This window comes from Argopecten irradians, chromosome 13, assembly GCF_041381155.1.
Source record: "Argopecten irradians isolate NY chromosome 13, Ai_NY, whole genome shotgun sequence".
Lineage (NCBI taxonomy): Eukaryota > Metazoa > Mollusca > Bivalvia > Pectinida > Pectinidae > Argopecten > Argopecten irradians.
In genome coordinates this window covers 35,471,560-35,489,615 of record NC_091146.1, presented here as the reverse complement: position 1 = coordinate 35,489,615, position 18,056 = coordinate 35,471,560, and the positions used below count along the sequence as shown (strand labels likewise).

At 40.6% G+C, this 18,056-nt stretch overlaps 1 protein-coding gene across 1 annotated transcript; it reads left to right on the top strand.

Moving 5' to 3' along the window:
* Nucleotides 1-5,286: 5,286 nt before the first annotated feature.
* On the top strand, nucleotides 5,287-17,764 carry LOC138305844 (uncharacterized). The gene is given in 6 exon segments (XM_069246108.1): nucleotides 5,287-5,953; nucleotides 7,744-7,827; nucleotides 12,605-12,880; nucleotides 14,167-14,196; nucleotides 14,916-16,726; nucleotides 16,728-17,764. Coding segments are annotated over 6 exon segments (3,219 nt in total). The 5' UTR covers nucleotides 5,287-5,340; the 3' UTR covers nucleotides 17,133-17,764.
* Nucleotides 17,765-18,056: the final 292 nt, after the last annotated feature.

Here is an 18,056-nt window from a genome sequence, read left to right as displayed (position 1 = left end):
TACCAATGCTGGGTCACTACCAATGCTGGGTCACTACCAATGCTGGGTCACTACCAATGATCGGTTACTACCAATGCTGTGTCACTACAATAATCGGTCACTACCAATGATCGGTCACTACTTATGATCGCTCTCTACCAATGCTCGATCACTACCAATGCTGGGTCACTACAAATGCTGGGTCACTATCAATGATGGGTCACTACCAACGATCGGTAACTACCAATGCTTGGTCACTACAAATGATTGGTCACTACCAATACTCCGTCACTACCAATGCTCAGTCACTACCAATGATCGATCACTACCAATGATCGGTCACTACTTATGATCGGTCACTAATAATGCTCTGTCATACTAATGCTCGGGTCACAAGCAATGATGGGTCACTACCAATGCTCGATCACTACCAATGCTGGGTCACTATCAATGCTGGGTCACCACCAATGCTGGGTCACTACCAATGCTGGGTCACTACCAATGATCGGTCACTACTAATGCTCGGTCACAAGCAATGATGGGTCACTACCAATGCTCGATCACTACCAATGCTGGGTCACTATCAATGCTGGGTCACCACCAATGCTGGGTCACTACCAATGCTGGGTCACTACAAATGCTGGGTCACTATCAATGCTGGGTCACCACCAATGCTGGGTCACTACCAATGCTGGGTCACTACCAATGCTGGGTCACTACCAATGCTGGGTCACTACCAATGCTGGGTCACTATCAATGCTGGGTCACCACCAATGCTGGGTCACTACCAATGCTGGGTCACTACAAATGCTGGGTCACTATCAATGCTGGATCACCACCAATGCTGGGTCACTACCAATGCTGGGTCACTACCAATGATCGGTCACTACCAATGCTGGGTCACTACCAATGATGGGTCACTACCAATGCTCGATCACTACCAATGCTGGGTCACTACCAATGCTCGGTCACTATCAATGCTGGGTCACTACCAATGCTGGGTCACCACCAATGCTGGGTCACTACCAATGCTGGGTCACTACAAATGCTGGGTCACTATCAATGCTGGGTCACCACCAATGCTGGGTCACTACCAATGCTGGGTCACTACCAATGCTGGGTCACTACCAATGCTGGGTCACTACCAATGCTGGGTCACTACCAATGATCGGTCACTACTTATGATCGCTCTCTCTACCAATGCTCGATCACTACCAATGCTGGGTCACTACCAATGCTGGGTCACTATCAATGATGGGTCACTACCAACGATCGGTAACTACCAATGCTTGGTCACTACAAATGATTGGTCACTACCAATACTCCGTCACTACCAATGCTCAGTCACTACCAATGATCGATCACTACCAATGATCGGTCACTACTTATGATCGGTCACTAATAATGCTCTGTCATACTAATGCTCGGTCACAAGCAATGATGGGTCACTACCAATGCTCGATCACTACCAATGCTGGGTCACTATCAATGCTGGGTCACCACCAATGCTGGGTCACTACCAATGCTCGGTCACTACAAATGCTGGGTCACTATCAATGCTGGGTCACCACCAATGCTGGGTCACTACCAATGCTGGGTCACTACCAATGATCGGTCACTACCAATGCTCGGTCACTACCAATGATGGGTCACTACCAATGCTCGATCACTACCAATGCTGGGTCACTACCAATGCTCGGTCACTATCAATGCTGGGTCACTACCAATGCTGGGTCACCACCAATGCTGGGTCACTACAAATGCTGGGTCACTATCAATGCTGGGTCACTACCAATGCTGGGTCACTACCAATGCTGGGTCACTACCAATGCTGGGTCACTACCAATGCTCTCTCACTACCAATGCTGGGTCACTTCCAATAATCGGTCACTACCAATGATCGGTAACTACTTATGATCGCTCTCTACCAATGCTCGATCACTACCAATGCTGGGTCACTACAAATGCTCGGTCACTACCAATGCTTTGTCACTACCAATGATTGGTCACTACCAATACTCTGTCACTACCAATGCTCAGTCACTACCAATGATCGATCACTACCAATACTCTGTCACTACCAATGCTCAGTCACTACCAACGCTTTGTCACTACCAATGATTGGTCACTACCAATACTCTGTCACTACCAATGCTCAGTCACTACCAATGATCAGTCACTACTTATGATCGGTCACTTATAATGCTCTGTCATACTAATGCTCGGTCACAAGCAATGATGGGTCACTACCAATGCTGGGTCACTACCAATGCTGGGTCACTACCAATGCTGGGTCACTACCAATGCTGGGTCACTACCAATGCTGGGTCACTACCAATGCTCGGTCACTACCAATGATCGGTCACTACTTATGATCGCTCTCTACCAATGCTCGATCACTACCAATGCTGGGTCACTACAAATGCTGGGTCACTACAAATGCTGGGTCACTATCAATGCTGGGTCACCACCAATGCTGGGTCACTACCAATGCTGGGTCACTACCAATGCTCGGTCACTACCAATGCTCGGTCACTACCAATGATCGGTCACTACCAATGCTCGATCACTACCAATGCTGGGTCACTACCAATGCTCGGTCACTATCAATGCTGGGTCACTACCAATGCTTGGTCACCACCAATGCTGGGTCACTACCAATGCTGGGTCACTACAAATGCTGGGTCACTATCAATGCTGGGTCACCACCAATGCTGGGTCACTACCAATGCTGGGTCACTTCCAATGATTGGTTACTACCAATGCTGGGTCACTACCAATAATCGGTCACTACCAATGATCGGTCACTACTTATGATTGCTCTCTACCAATGCTCGATCACTACCAATGCTGGGTCACTACAAATGCTCGGTCACTATCAATGCTGGGTCACTACCATCGATCGGTCACTACTAATGCTTTGTCACTACCAATGATTGGTCACTACCAATACTCTGTCACTACCAATGCTCAGTCACTACCAATGATCAGTCACTACTTATGATCGGTCACTTATAATGCTCTGTCATATTAATGCTCGGTCACAAGCAATGATGGGTCACTACCAATGCTGGGTCACTACCAATGCTGGGTCACTACAAATGCTGGGTCACTATCAATGCTGGGTCACCACCAATGCTGGGTCACTACCAATGATCCGTCACTACCAATACTGGGTCACTTCCAATAATCGGTCACTTCCAATGATCGGTCACTACTTATGATCGCTCTCTACCAATGCTCGATCATTACCAATGCTGGGTCACTACCAATGCTGGGTCACTACAAATGCTGGGTCACTATCAATGCTGGGTCACCACCAATGCTGGGTCACTACTAATACTTGGTCAATACCATACCAATGATCGGTCACTACCATGCTTTGTCCTACCACTACTAGGTCACTACCAATGATTGGTCTCTACCACTGCTCGGTCACTACCAATGATTGGTCTCGACCAATGTATGGTAACTACTTATGATCGGTCAATACTAATGTTCGGTCACTAACAATGATCGGTCACAACTAATACTCGGTCACTACTAATGCTCGGTCACTACCAATGCTGGGTCACTACAAATGCTGGGTCACTATCAATGCTGGGTCACCACAAATGCTGGGTCACTACCAATGCTGGGTCACTACCAATGATCGGTCACTACCAATGCTGGGTCACTACCAATGATGGGTCACTACCAATGCTCGATCACTACCAATGCTGGGTCACTATCAATGCTGGGTCACCACCAATGCTGGGTCACTACCAATGCTGGGTCACTACAAATGCTGGGTCACTATCAATGCTGGGTCACCACCAATGCTGGGTCACTACCAATGCTGGGTCACTACCAATGATCGGTCACTACCAATGCTGGGTCACTACCAATGATGGGTCACTACCAATGCTCGATCACTACCAATGCTGGGTCACTATCAATGCTGGGTCACCACCAATGCTGGGTCACTACCAATGCTGGGTCACTACAAATGCTGGGTCACTATCAATGCTGGGTCACCACCAATGCTGGGTCACTACCAATGCTGGGTCACTACCAATGATCGGTCACTACCAATGCTGGGTCACTACCAATGATGGGTCACTACCAATGCTCGATCACTACCAATGCTGGGTCACTACCAATGCTCGGTCACTATTAATGCTGGGTCACTACCAATGCTGGGTCACCACCAATGCTGGGTCACTACCAATGCTGGGTCACTACAAATGCTGGGTCACTATCAATGCTGGGTCACCACCAATGCTGGGTCACTACCAATACTGGGTCACTACTAATACTCGGTCACTACTAATGCTCGGTCACTACAAATGCTCGGTCACTAGCAATGATCGGTCACTACCAATGATCGGTTATTACCAATGCTTGATCTACCACCAATGCTCGGTCACAAACAATACTTGGTCATTACTAATGCTCGGTTATTACCAATGCTTGGCCTCAACTAATGCTCAGTCACTTTAATACAGCAAAAGTCACTATTAGCTCAGTATTACAAATGCTAAGTCACTACCAATAATCGCTCACTAGTCACTACCAATGCTTGATCACTATCAATGCCTGGTCACTACCAATGCTCGGTCACTATTTATGCTCTGTCACTACCAATACTTAGTCACTACCAGTGCTCGGTCACTATTTTTGCTCGGACACTAATTGTGCTCGGTCATTACCAATACTCGGTCACTACCAATGCTCGGTCACTACCTATGATCGGTCACTATCAATGCTTGGTCACTACCTTCGCTTGGTCACTGCCTATGCTTTGTCACTACCAATGCTCCGTCAATACTAATACTCGGTCACTACCAATGCTTGGTCACTACCAATGCTCGGTGCCTGCCAATGCTTTGTCACTACCAATGCTCGGTCAATACTAATACTCGGTCACTACCAATGCTTGGTCACTACCAATGCTCGGTGCCTACCAATGCTTTGTCACTACCAATGCTCGGTCAATAGTAATGCTTGGTCACTACCTTTGCTTGGTCACTGCCGATTCTCGGTCACTACCAATGCTCTGTCACTACCGAAGCTTGTTCACTATAAATGCTTGATCACTACCAATGCTTTGTCACTTCCAATGCTCGGTCAATAATAATGCTCGGTCAATACTAATGCTCGGTCACTTCCAATGTTCAATCACATTTTTATAACTGACATAAACAGTTTCGATGTCACATTAATCAAATATAAGAAGTATCTTTAAAAGTTTAATATTCGGGAACTTGATAAAACTTATTTTATCGGAAATGAAAAGACATGTCACCTAACAATCTCTAATCTAACATGTTCTTATTTTTTTCAGCTTCGTAATACTGGAAGGCTGTACAGCTTTATAAAATGGCCAGCAGATACCCATCTCAAATTGAGACCACCAATTTTGCCCGTCTGTCTCGACTTGTGCTGGATGTCTGTAGCGATGTCCTGCGAGATGTTCTGGACACCCACATTCCTCAGCCCGGACTCCATGCCATTCTTAATAGCCAAAAACACCTTCTTGAAAAGAAGCTTAAACACTTTCACGTGTCGATTTTGTACCCACCTGGCAATGTGTTTCCTGGTACCCTTAAGGACCTGGACTTTAGCCTCCTTTACAGCCTTGTCCGTAACATCAAGGGTATCAACATTTCACCTCATACAAAGGGATGGGGTAAGGAACCAGACGCTGCAGACCGGTCATTGGCGGCCAATATTGACAGGTTGAGGATCCAAAGGAATGAGGCTTCACACCTAGAAAAAGCATCTCTGTCCGATACAGAGTTCAATAGTAGATGGGAAATCATCCGTAAGTGTATCTTTGAAATAGAACAAGACGCGCTGACGGGAGATACATACGTCAGAGAAGTGGACAACCTGCGGAATGTGACTATGGACACAGACACAGAGAAGAAATATATAGAGAGACTGAAAAAACAGCGGGATGAATTTGAGGCTGTTGTTGAGGGCCTGACAGGTAAGTTTGTACAGTAAGATAAAATACTATAGAAAAGCGTGAAAGTAGGTAACGATCAATTATACGGTCAGCGCTTACTGATATATACTGACTTATATATTAATGAAGCTTGAAATGAGTAGATAGATTTATTTCATTAATTATAGGGAGATCAATCTATATATTCTCGTTTTGGTCTGCTGACCTAACTATTGCGGTTTTAAAGACTGATCCCAAGGTGCCATCGATTAGTGTAAAGGTATAATAGGGACAAAAAAGCAGGCAAAAGTTATTACAACTAATTTCTTCTGATATTCAACAAGGCAAACACAAGAAACAATTGTCGAAAACAGTGGTAAACAGTCACAAATATGTTTTTCCTATTTAAACTAAAGAATTTTAGAAGATTTTTGAAGTTTTAGCCTATTTGACCTTTTTTGGCCCCGCCCCTCTGCCCCAAGGGGGTCGGCCTGGACCAATATGGATATGATGTTAAAATGCTATCTCAGGCTAATAATTCTAATCAAGTTTGACTCGTTTCCAATGAAAATTGAGAAAAAAATGCTCATAAATGTGTTTTCCCTATATAAACTATAGTAAACTTGACCCCCTCCCCAGGGGTAAACGTGAGACCCCAGGGTCACATAATTCACAATTTTTGTAAAGGACCTTAAGACCTTTCTATCTATGAAGAGTATTTGATTCTACCACATCTGTGAGTAGAGAAGAAGATTTTTGAAATTTTACTCAATTTTACACCTTTTGGCCCCTCTCACAGCCCCCTGGGGGGGGGGGGGGGGGTGAGGACCATATATTTCACAATTTTGATTGGCCTTATGCCTTAGAAGGTTTGTGTAAAATTTCATTGAAATTGCTTCAGCAGTTTTGGAGAAGAATTCGAAAATGTAAATTGTTTACGAACATACGACGTACGACGGACAAAAGGCGATTAGAATAGGTCACCTGAGACGAAATAAAAATTGATTGTGTGCTAATATTTGATCGTGTCAAAATGAATTGTATATTGCACTATTAAAGGAAAAGAAAAGTACATGCTGCGGAGTCGGTCATTCGGAAATCAATGTTTCCCTTTAACCAAACTTTAATAAAACTCACGAAGCTAATAAGGGCAGATATATGATCATATGTTACATGCTTTAATGAAGGGCTTCTAAGTTTGTTTACATGAATTACCTTCGTCTAAATTCAAATAGACTAAAATCTTTTAATAACTTCTGAATAGGCCCTGATACCTCTTCTCAACGACTTGTCAATAATTTAGAAACCTAGATACATGATAATGTGCCAGTACATGCTAATGCTTAGTACTAACATGTTTGTTAAATTAATGACCTTGGCCTTTGTTGAAGATAACACAGGGCAAATATGAATTATAGGTCTAAAGTACTAACATCAAATATCGGGCATGTATGATGCTATATGAAGCATTTCCAGTGTAATTCATTTGAATGACTTGGCCCTGCTTTCAAGATTATTTCTTTTTTTTTGTATATTAAATCATATTTTGTTCTAATAGTGTAGGGCCGAGTGGTTAATATGTCTAAATATATTACCATAAGCCCTTCACCTCTGGGTCGCGAGTTAGAATCCCATGTCGGGCAGTAGCCAGGTACTGACCGCTGGTCGGTGGTTTTTCTGCGGGTACTCCTTTTCCTCAACCATCAAACCTAGCACGTACGTGATCCTGGCTGTTAATAGGACGTTAAACTAATAAAATCCAAAATATTCTAATACTATAAAGATAACTTAAAGTACAGTCGTTTTTATTTTGTTTTTTTTCCCTGTTACAGTTAGACAGGATGCCATGGAAACCGAACAGAAAGCAATGGCAACAAATCAAGAATCAATGGCGAGGGACATGAAAAACACGAAAGGTAAGACAAACTTTTCAGTGAAGATATCCATAACAGGTAAAAAAATGGCCAGCAGATACCCAAAAAAGCAGGCAAAAGTTATTACAACTAATTTCTTCTGATATTCAACAAGGCAAACACAAGAGACAATTGTTCAAAACAGTATTGTTTGACATTTAATAAAAAACAACATTTTTCATAACTTCCAAATATTTGACAACTGATTTTATGTATTGATACAGGTGTTAGATGGGTTTTTAGGTCATCTGACCCGAAGGGTCAGGATGACCTATAGTCATCGTGTTTCGTCCGTCGTCGTCCGCCGTCCGCCGTCCGCCGTCCGTCGTGCGTAAACTTTTTCCTTTAAAACGCTACTCCTCCTTAACCACTAAGCGGATTTCCTCCATTTTTGGTGTGAAACATCTTTGGGGAAGGACAATCATATTTTATATAAATGAGCTTGGTCCAACCCCTAGGGGCTGAGGGATGGGGCCCCAAAAGGGCAAATTTTCTTATTTTAAGTTTTAAAATTCTACTCCTCCTTCATCCTTGGGTTGATTTCATCCATATTTGGTGTGAAACATCATTAGGGAAGGACAGTCATATTTTATATAAATGAGCCTGGCCCGACCCCTAGGGGCTGAGTGGTGGGGCCCCAAAAGGACAAATTTTCTTAATTTTAGCTTTAAAATCCTACTCCTTCTTCGTCCTTGGATGGATTTAATCCATATTTGGTGTGAAACATCATTGGGGAAGGACAATCATATTTTATATAAATAAGCATGGCCTGACCCCTAGGGGCTGAGGGGCGGGGCCCCAAAAGGGCAAATTTTCTTAATTTTAGCTTTAAAATCCTACTCCTCCTTCATCCTTGGATGGATGTTATCCATATTTGGTGTGAAACGTTGTTGGGAAAGGGAAATCATATTTTATATAAATGAGCCTGGTCCGACCCCTAGGGGCTGAGGGGCGGGGCCCCAAAAGGGGAAATTTTCTTAATTTAAGCTTTAAAATCCTACTTCTCCTTCATCCTTGGGTTGATTTCATCTATATTTGGTGTGAAACATCATAAGGGAAGGACAGTCATATTATATATAAATGAGCCTAGTCGACCCCAAGGGGCTGAGGGATGGGGCCCCAAAAGGGCAAATTTTCTTAATTTTAGCTTTAAAATCCTACTCCTCCTTCATCCTTGGATGGATTTCATCCATATTTGGTGTGAAACATCATTATGAAAGGACAATCATATTTTATATAAATGAGCCTGGTCCGACCCCTAGGGCTAAGGGATGGGGCCCCAAAAGGGGAAATTTTCTTAATTTTAGATTTAAAATCCTACTCCTCCTTCATCCTTGGATGGATTTTATCCATATTTGCTGTGAAATGTTGTCGGGAAAGGGCAATCTTATTTTATATAAATGAGCCTGGTCCGACCCATAGGGGCAGAGGGGCAGGGCCCCAAAAGGGGCATTTTTATTAATTTAAGCTTTAAAATCCTACTCCTCCTTCTTCCTTGGAAGGATTTCATCCAAATTTGGTGTAAATCATCATTGGGGAAGGACAATCATATTTTATATAAACGAGTTAGGTCTGACCCCTGGGGGCAGAGGGGCAGGGTCCCAAAAGGGCAAGTTTTCTTAATTTAAGCTTTAAAGTCCTACTCCTCCTTTATCTTTGGATGGATGGCAACTAAATTTGGTGTGAAACGTTGTTGGGAAAGGGCAATCATATTTTATAAAAATGGGCCTGCTCCAACCCCTAAGGGTAGACGGGCAGGGCCCCAAAAGGGGAAATTTTCTTAATTAAAGCTTTAAAATCCTACTCCTCCTTCTTCCTTGGATGGATTTCATCCATATTTGGTGTGAAATATCATTGGCAAAGGGCAATCATATTTATGTAAATGAACTTGCTCTGACCCCTAGGGACTGAGGTGTGGGGCCCCAAAAGTTGAAATTTTTTGAATTTTCGGTTCAAAATCATACTCCTCCTTAACTCTTGAGTGGATTTCATCCATATTTGGTGTGAAATATGATTGGGGAAGGACAATAATATTTTGTATAAACAAGGTAGGTCTGACCCCTGGGGACAGAGGGGTGGGGCTCAGAAGGGGGAACTTTGATGAAATTTAGCTTCAAAATCCTACTCCTCATTTACCCTTGAGTGACATTCTTCCATATTTGGTGTAAAACATCATTAGGGAAGGCCAATCATATTTTATATAAAGATTTTGGTATTCCAAGATGGCCGCTGGCCCACTTCCTGTTTTCAGGTTTCGGACTCCGATCTCGATGAAAATTGGTCCATAGGTGTTTTAATGGATGACAAACAACATACAAACATTTTTGTAAAGATTTTTGTATTCCAAGATGGCTGCTGGCCCACTTCCTGTTTTCTGGTTTGGGTCACCAATTTCCATGAAAATTGGTGTTTCGGGGTTTTATTGGATGACAAACAACATACAAACATTTTTTTTAAAGATTTTGGTATTCCAAGATGGCCACTGGGCCACTTCCTGTTTTCAGGTTTCGGTCTCCGATCTCAACGAAAATTGGTCTATAAGGGTTTTAAGGGATGGCAAACAACATGCAAATATTTTCGGAAAGATTTTGGTATTCCAATATGGCTGCTGGCCCACTTCCTATTTTCAGGTTTGGGTCTCCAATCTGCACAAAAATTGGTCTTAAGGGGTTTTAATGGATGACAAACAACATACAAACATTTTTTTTAAAGATTTTGGTATTCCAAGATGGCCACGGGCCGCTTTCTGTTTTCAGGTTTCGGTCTCCGATCTCAACGAAAATTGGTTTATAAGGGTTTTAAGGGATGGCGAACAACATGCAAACATTTTCGTAAAGATTTTGGTATTCCAAGATGGCCGCTGGGCCAACTTCCTGTTTTTTTTCGGTCTTTGATTTCAATGAAAATTAGTATAAAGGGGTATTAAAGGATGCTGATCAATATGATAAAAATATTGAAAGGTTGTCGCTGGACAAATCTCCTGTTTTTAAATTTTCGTCGGCAATTCATTGACTATGAAAGTACCTCAAAAACTTGTTCAAGATGTTCATACACTAAGAAACTGCATTCTTGATTTGTTGCAGGTGGGGATGGGGTGGAGAACGGAGAGGATCGTTTGGGGATTATGTATTGGTGTCCGTTACAATGAGTGCATGTTTTAGCTTAAAAATCCTACTCCTCCTTAACCCTGGAGTGGATTTCATCCATAATTTATGTAAAACATCATAAGGGAAGGACTGTCAAATTTTATTTAAACAAGTTAGATCCGACCCCAGGGGACAGAGGGGCGGGGCTCAGAAGGGTGAATTTTGATGAAATTGCCTTTAAAAGTCTACTCCTCCTTAACTCTTGAGCGGATTAATGCATCCATATTTTGTGTGAAACATCACTGGGGAAGGACAATCATATTTTGATATAAACGAGTTAGGTCCGACCCTTGGGGACAGAGGGGCGGGGCTCAGAAGGGGGAACTTGAGGTGAGGACAATCATATTTTATAAATTACTGAGGTAAGACCCATGGGGATAGAATGGCGGGGGTTCAAAATGGGAGCTTTGCTGAAATTTGGCTTTAAAATCCGACTCCTCCTTAATCCTTGAATGGGTAACAACCATATATGGATGAAGGGCTACCAAGTTTGTTCAACAAATGACATTTACCTATTTCAGAAACTTACATATTCAACAAAGGAGTTCCTTGTATTGTTTATATTAATTGTTAACCACTACTTTATACTGTAACTTTGTTGTTTTATGCCATGAGTCAGATGACCGTTAAGGCCCATGGGCCTCTTGTTTTTTTTGTTACATTTTCAGCATATAGCTCGCTACCAAACTGTACAATTTTCATTTACATCACCATTCAGATTTCTTTATAAGTCATTATAAGTCATGAGTAAAAGCATTTCCTATTCACATACATATTACAGTAAAACAACCACTGGCCTACCATAATTCGAACTGTTGGTGAGGTTTACAGTGCAGTCATCTTGGATTTTGATAGCTTAAGATTATTACCAATATTTCTCAGGAAACACTGAAGGGATCTGTCTCAAATATCATTGATAGTGGCTCCCCTTGGGTCGAAAGACTGATAGCATAGCTTAGATGTGTTACCTTAGATATTTCTCAGAAAGTTAATGTTAAAGAAATATTTATGCCATCAAGTTTATTACCTATATTTTAAGCTCACCTGGTTCCAAGGACCAAGTGAGCTTATGCGATACCATGGCGTCCGTCGTCCGTCCGTCAACAATTAAATTTCTTCTTCATAACCACAGGTCGGAATTTAATTAAAAAATAATTTAGCATCATACTTATGGGGCAGTGATACAAAATTATACAAATGGTCGGGCAGACGACAGACGAAGGACGCCATAATATCGCATAAGCTCACCTTTGTCCTTGGACCAAGTTAGCTAATGCGACACCATAGCGTCCTTCATCCATCGTCTGTCCCTCCGTCAACAATCTAATTCTTCTTCATCACCACAGGTCTCAATTTATGGTTTAGTGATACAAAATTGTACACGTGGTGGGGCTGATCTTCTGGGGGCTTGAAGGGCGGGCCAAAAAGGTTGAATTTTGATAGTTTCATATAAACGTTTTCATTTCCTAAACTAAACAATGAATAGCACTTCTATTGTATTGGTAGCATTCCCGGACACCTGAGGAGCAGGGACAAAAGTGGTCAGTTTGGCTATATCTATAGACAATTATTTAAAACCATAAAGAAAACTTTATTATGTCTTTTTTTAATTTGGTCCATGTAGCGGCATGTAGCGGAACAGAAATCTATGTCAGTCAGGCAGGATACCATGGAAACCGAACAGAAATCTGTGTCAGCCAGGCAGGATACCATGGAAACTGAACAGAAGTCTATATCAGCCAGGCAGGATACCATGCAAACCGAACAGAAATCTATGTCAGCCAGGCAGGATACCATGGAAACCGAACAGAAATCTATGTCAGCCAGACTGGATACTGTGGAAAGTCAGCAGGAAAACTATGTCAGCCAGCATACTGGACAAGAAATCGAAAGCAACTGTGAAACAGCAGGTAAGGTAAAGCCAGAACTCAAATTACATGAGTGTAAAATTGAACGTTAAAAGTTTGATAAAAAGTCAATATACAGTTAGTAAACTGTATAGCTGTCTGCTGTGTATTAAGACTGTACATTAATATAACTTTAAGACATTGGTTCCAAGTAAAGCTTAAGCTACTGAGGCCCGATGACAAATATACTTTATCTTAAAAATACTACATATGTATTTTATCACTTAAGATGAATCCGGCTTCCGAAAACAACATAGCTGCCGAAGGAATTTATTAAGACAAATAAGAATTTCTGTTAGAAGGGCAAAGGTTTATTCAATATACATGAAATGGTGCATGGCCTCTGCTGGCTGTCTTCTGTCCGGCCACCTCCATCCATCAACAATTTTTACAAATTTTTCCCCACCACCTTGGGATGATGGGGTGGCCAAGGGGTCAATGTGGCTGTTTGGCTGTTATGATTTTGAACCAGTTGGATGACAAGGTGGCCGACAGGCAGTCATATTAGATTTATAGTTGAATTTTGATTTTCTCTCAGAAAGTAGTCAATTGATTTCAAGTAGTAAATATTTCTCAACTATCAAGCATACACTGTGAGGTCCCTAGAACCATTATTGTGCATTTTGCATTTAAAGAATGATTGATTAACAGCGTGGCTGACAAGCAGTCGTCTTGGATTTGGATAGGTAAAGTGTTACAACATTTTCAAAGATAGTACAAAGATAGAAAGGCAGCTGTCTCTTTCATTCCCTTTAGACCCTAGATATTACATTTAGGGACCGGCTAGGCAATAATACTACCGACAGGCAGCCAACATGGATATTGTAATAAATGTAGTTGAAGTTTTTACGGCTTTTACTCATTACATACAGAAAGGATTTGTCTAAAATTTCATATGTAGTCTTTCTTTGGATTCATTGTAGGATTAATAATATACCAACATGGTTGATAGTCAACCATTTTGAAATTTGACATTTGAGGTTTGTAATTGTTTGTTCTGAATCATCATGTACTGAAGCGATATTCCTCCAATACAACTTTGCAGGGCCTTCTTGGTCCTTCATTTCAGAGCAAACCCAACCACAATATGGCTGACGGTAACAATGGAAGTGTTTTGTTGCTATGCAGAATTGATGTGGAGTTTCACTTTATATCTACATGTATCCATTATTTTCTTAATGAAGGGGCTAGAAGGGAAAATCATAATCATAGATCCTTCTTTACATTGAATGACATAAAATGTTGTGCAACTATTATATATTAAAATATATCTTTTTTTTATTTTACAGAAATCCATCCCGACCTTAAACCAATGATAGGTGAGTCATCTCAACTAGGCAGTGTATCGTTGTAGGATGTGATATGCACTGTTTCAACATAATTATATCCACTACCCAGACTTTTATACTAATAAACACGTCCTTGTCTCAACAATAAATTCTGTATAATGTATGTCAATCTGATCAACAGTGATTGGGTGGTGAAGTGGTCATTCGACTTTCACCTAGCCGGCGGGGTCTATCCCTACATGAACGTATAGATGTGTGATCGGGTGGTCATTCTGTCCCTCAATCCTCTCACTCTTACACGCCTTTCATACTTGGTCCTAGGTTTTCATTATCAATCTATGTAAATAAGCAAAATTCATAGTTAATATAATCAAAACTAAAACCATGCTCGATATTCCAGGGGTTGCTATCAGTATTGGTATATCCACCCTTGGACTTTGTCAAAGAAAAACTGAAGACTCTGTGTGTTACAACAGATGCGCTGGTAGTTTGGTCCTTTAATGTACAAAATGTACGTCAAAAGAATCAAATAACGGTTCACTGTGAAGTTAGGTATTGCTCTCTGCAAATTTTTCAAAGGAAATATATACAAACATGTAATTGGTCAGGTTTTTTTCCTAGACCGTCTTCAGTTCTTGACATAGTCCAGGGGAGGTCATTACGACAGTGGTAGTAATAATATTATATATAATGGAATATTGAAAATACACATATAATAAACAAAAGCAACTGTTTTCTATTTTATACAGAAACAACTATGAACAGGATCAGAACGGAAAAAGAAAAGAAATTTCTAGGAACCAAAGCCTTCCATGATGCTCAAGACAAGCTCCGAATGAACAGAGTTTTAGTGATCAAGGGGAACACAGGTGACGGAAAAACATCTACCGCATTCCAACTGCTACGCTGGTTAACAAAGGAGCAGCAGTGCAGAAAACCACTTCAGCTTCATGAAATTAAGAAATTGGATTTACTGGCTCCAAATTCTAATCTTGTTTGTATTATTGATGACATATTCGGACAGAAAGATATTAGTAAATCAGATGAGGGAGAGTGGAACAAAAGGCTTAAGGATGTAGAAACACTTTTTGTTGATAAACAAAACCAGACAAATATCTTACTTATTACTATTCGAAATGAAATATTTAATGCTTTGACAGAACAATCTCTAGGCACAGTTTTTACAGAAGAAAATATTGTTGACCTGAGCTCAGACACGTACAAAATCAAAGAAGAAAAACAAGAACTATTAGCAATGTATACACCCAAAAACGTTTCATGGACAGAGAAAGAAATGACAAAAATTCTAGGTTGTAAATTGAATATTGGATTCCCACAATGTTGCCACCTTTTCTGCAAGTCTGTTGAACTGCAGAAAAGGAGGACTGACTTTTTTGAAAACCCAATTAAATTTTTCATAGATGCCCTGTCAAAATTACCAGAATGTTCTGCCATTCTGTTTCTCTTCCTCAATAATGGGGAAATAAAAGTAAATGATTTAGACCCAAATGGAGACAAAGTAAACAAAAAATTGTTAGAACAAGCATTTAGGATTAAACTGGTTCAATGTGAAGATAGGACAAAAAGGGAGTATGAGGAGAAATTAGATTTTGTAAGAGAGAGTTTAGATAAGCTATTAGGATTTTTGGTAAGGAAGGAGAAAGTTTGGTCTGAGGAAGTGTACAGATTTGATCATGATTCTATATATCTCACAGTAGCTCTGTTGTATGGAAAGAAAACACCTGTCGGCTACATAAAACATTGTCCAAGAAAAGCACTCAGTTATCTAACAACTGTAGAAACATCTACAGACATGGTTGTCATATCACCTGGTCATTACAATGATTTGTGTGAACGTTTGCTCCCAGAGTTTGAGAGTTTGGAGTGGTATGATACTCTGATTGTTTCTCTAGATGTGTGGAAAGTTCCTGTATTTGTTGAGATATTAGACAAGTATTTGAATGAGAAAAAGGTTAATAAAGTTAACATATTGAATAAAGCATGTTTGTCTGGATTAGATAAATTAGCTTTGTATCTGTTGAAAAATGGTGTGAAACCTGCCAAACACACACATTGGTGGGGATTGATTACAAGAGGTCGAGTGTTTGGTGAGGGAGATCTAGAGATGCTAAAGGAAATTGTTGTTTACTTAAATGATGAGATAAAACAGAAATTGTTAAGTAAAGCATGTGAGTCTGGATCATCAGAGTGTGTTATGTATCTGCTCAGTGTCGGGGCCAAACCTGACAAGGACAAAATGTTACGTGTGGTGTGGGGAGGGAGTATGGACCTGTACAATCCACTAAAACAGTATGATGTCACTCCTACATGGAGGGATGAGGACGGTAGTAATGTCCTACATTTGGCGTGTGTGAATGGGATAGAATCTATATTGGCTGTTTTGTGTCAGGATTACCCTCACCTCGTACATGGTACTGATGATGAGGGACAAACACCGCTCCATGTGGCGACGAGGAGAGGAAACTGTTCTATGTTCCAGACAGTAGAAAAAACTGTACTTAAATGTTTGTGTAAAGTCGAAGATGAACAACACGATGTGAGAGAGTAGAAAATTGTTTGGTATTCATAGAGATTGTGTGTGTAGTCAGTACATGTGTCAGTTAGTGGACGGTGAGGGGAGGACTGTGTTACATCGGAGTTGTGGACATAAGGATTTGTGTGTGTATCTCTGTAGGTCTTACCCCGCCATGACGGCGTGTAGAGATAGTGACGGCCGTCATTGTCTACATTATATAGCTAGATGTACAACAGATGTAGACATGTTTATTGAGTGTGAGAGTTGTGTAAGGAAACACATGGAAACATTAAAACAGAAATACGACATTAAAACCATACTGGACGGGAGGGGGAGATCTGTTTTAGACCACGCGAAGGAATTGTACATGGCCATGGGAACAGTAAACAACGCTTTGTATGACCATCTTCTGGGAGTGTTTTCTGAATAAATATGATATCATTCACACTTGTAAGTATCCACAAATAATCATCACAAATCATATTAAACAATCATACATAAATTCCAGGATAAAATTAAGTATTTTCCTGAGGACAATCAATCCATTGTAGCGAGTTTATAGTCCCGATTTCACCGAACGACTTCAAGCTGCGCCTCTAGGTGTGTCCTCGAAGACGTCCGAGTACGGGTCACAAACTAGGACGTTAAGTCAGATCAATCAATCAAATAAACAGTAACAAAGTATTATGTAAAGTATATACATTAAAAATAATGAGTAACATTGAATGATAATTTTTTTCTTCTTTGTACAATATTTGATATGTTACGTATAAACCAGTCATTAAAACAATAGAAAATACGATGTTTTGATAATTCAGCAGAGTTGTTTTAGGTTTTTATATTTTCGTTTTTTGAAGTGGTAAACACATATATTTCACTTTGGTTCAATAAAAACTCTATTTTTAAATTACGACTACAATATGAAAGACGATGTGTAAGCTATTAAGAATCTTTTTAAATCTTTTGTTTTTGTTTTTGTTGATTGAATTTTGTTTTTGCTTTGGTAATATGAAAAAAAAGAGTAAAAAAATCAAGACTTTTAAAATTTATTTTGCTCTCGAACAACAAGCAGAATTTTCACTATATAAAAAAAAACATTTGCTCTCAGAATAAATATGTTTGAACAATAAATAATATTGATTTCCTTATTAATTATTTGCCTGAAAAATTGCAAGCAAAGTTGTTTCTTTTCTGAAGGAATTTGAATATTTACCTCTAAATTCCCCTATTTGACAGTATTTCCTGTCCCCGGGTGCCAAAATTTATAAACAAACTACTAATTCCCCTTCCCCTACAAGGAGTTTGTGTTCCTTTGGTTTCAATCCATGCAGAACTCTAGGACAAGTAGCGATTT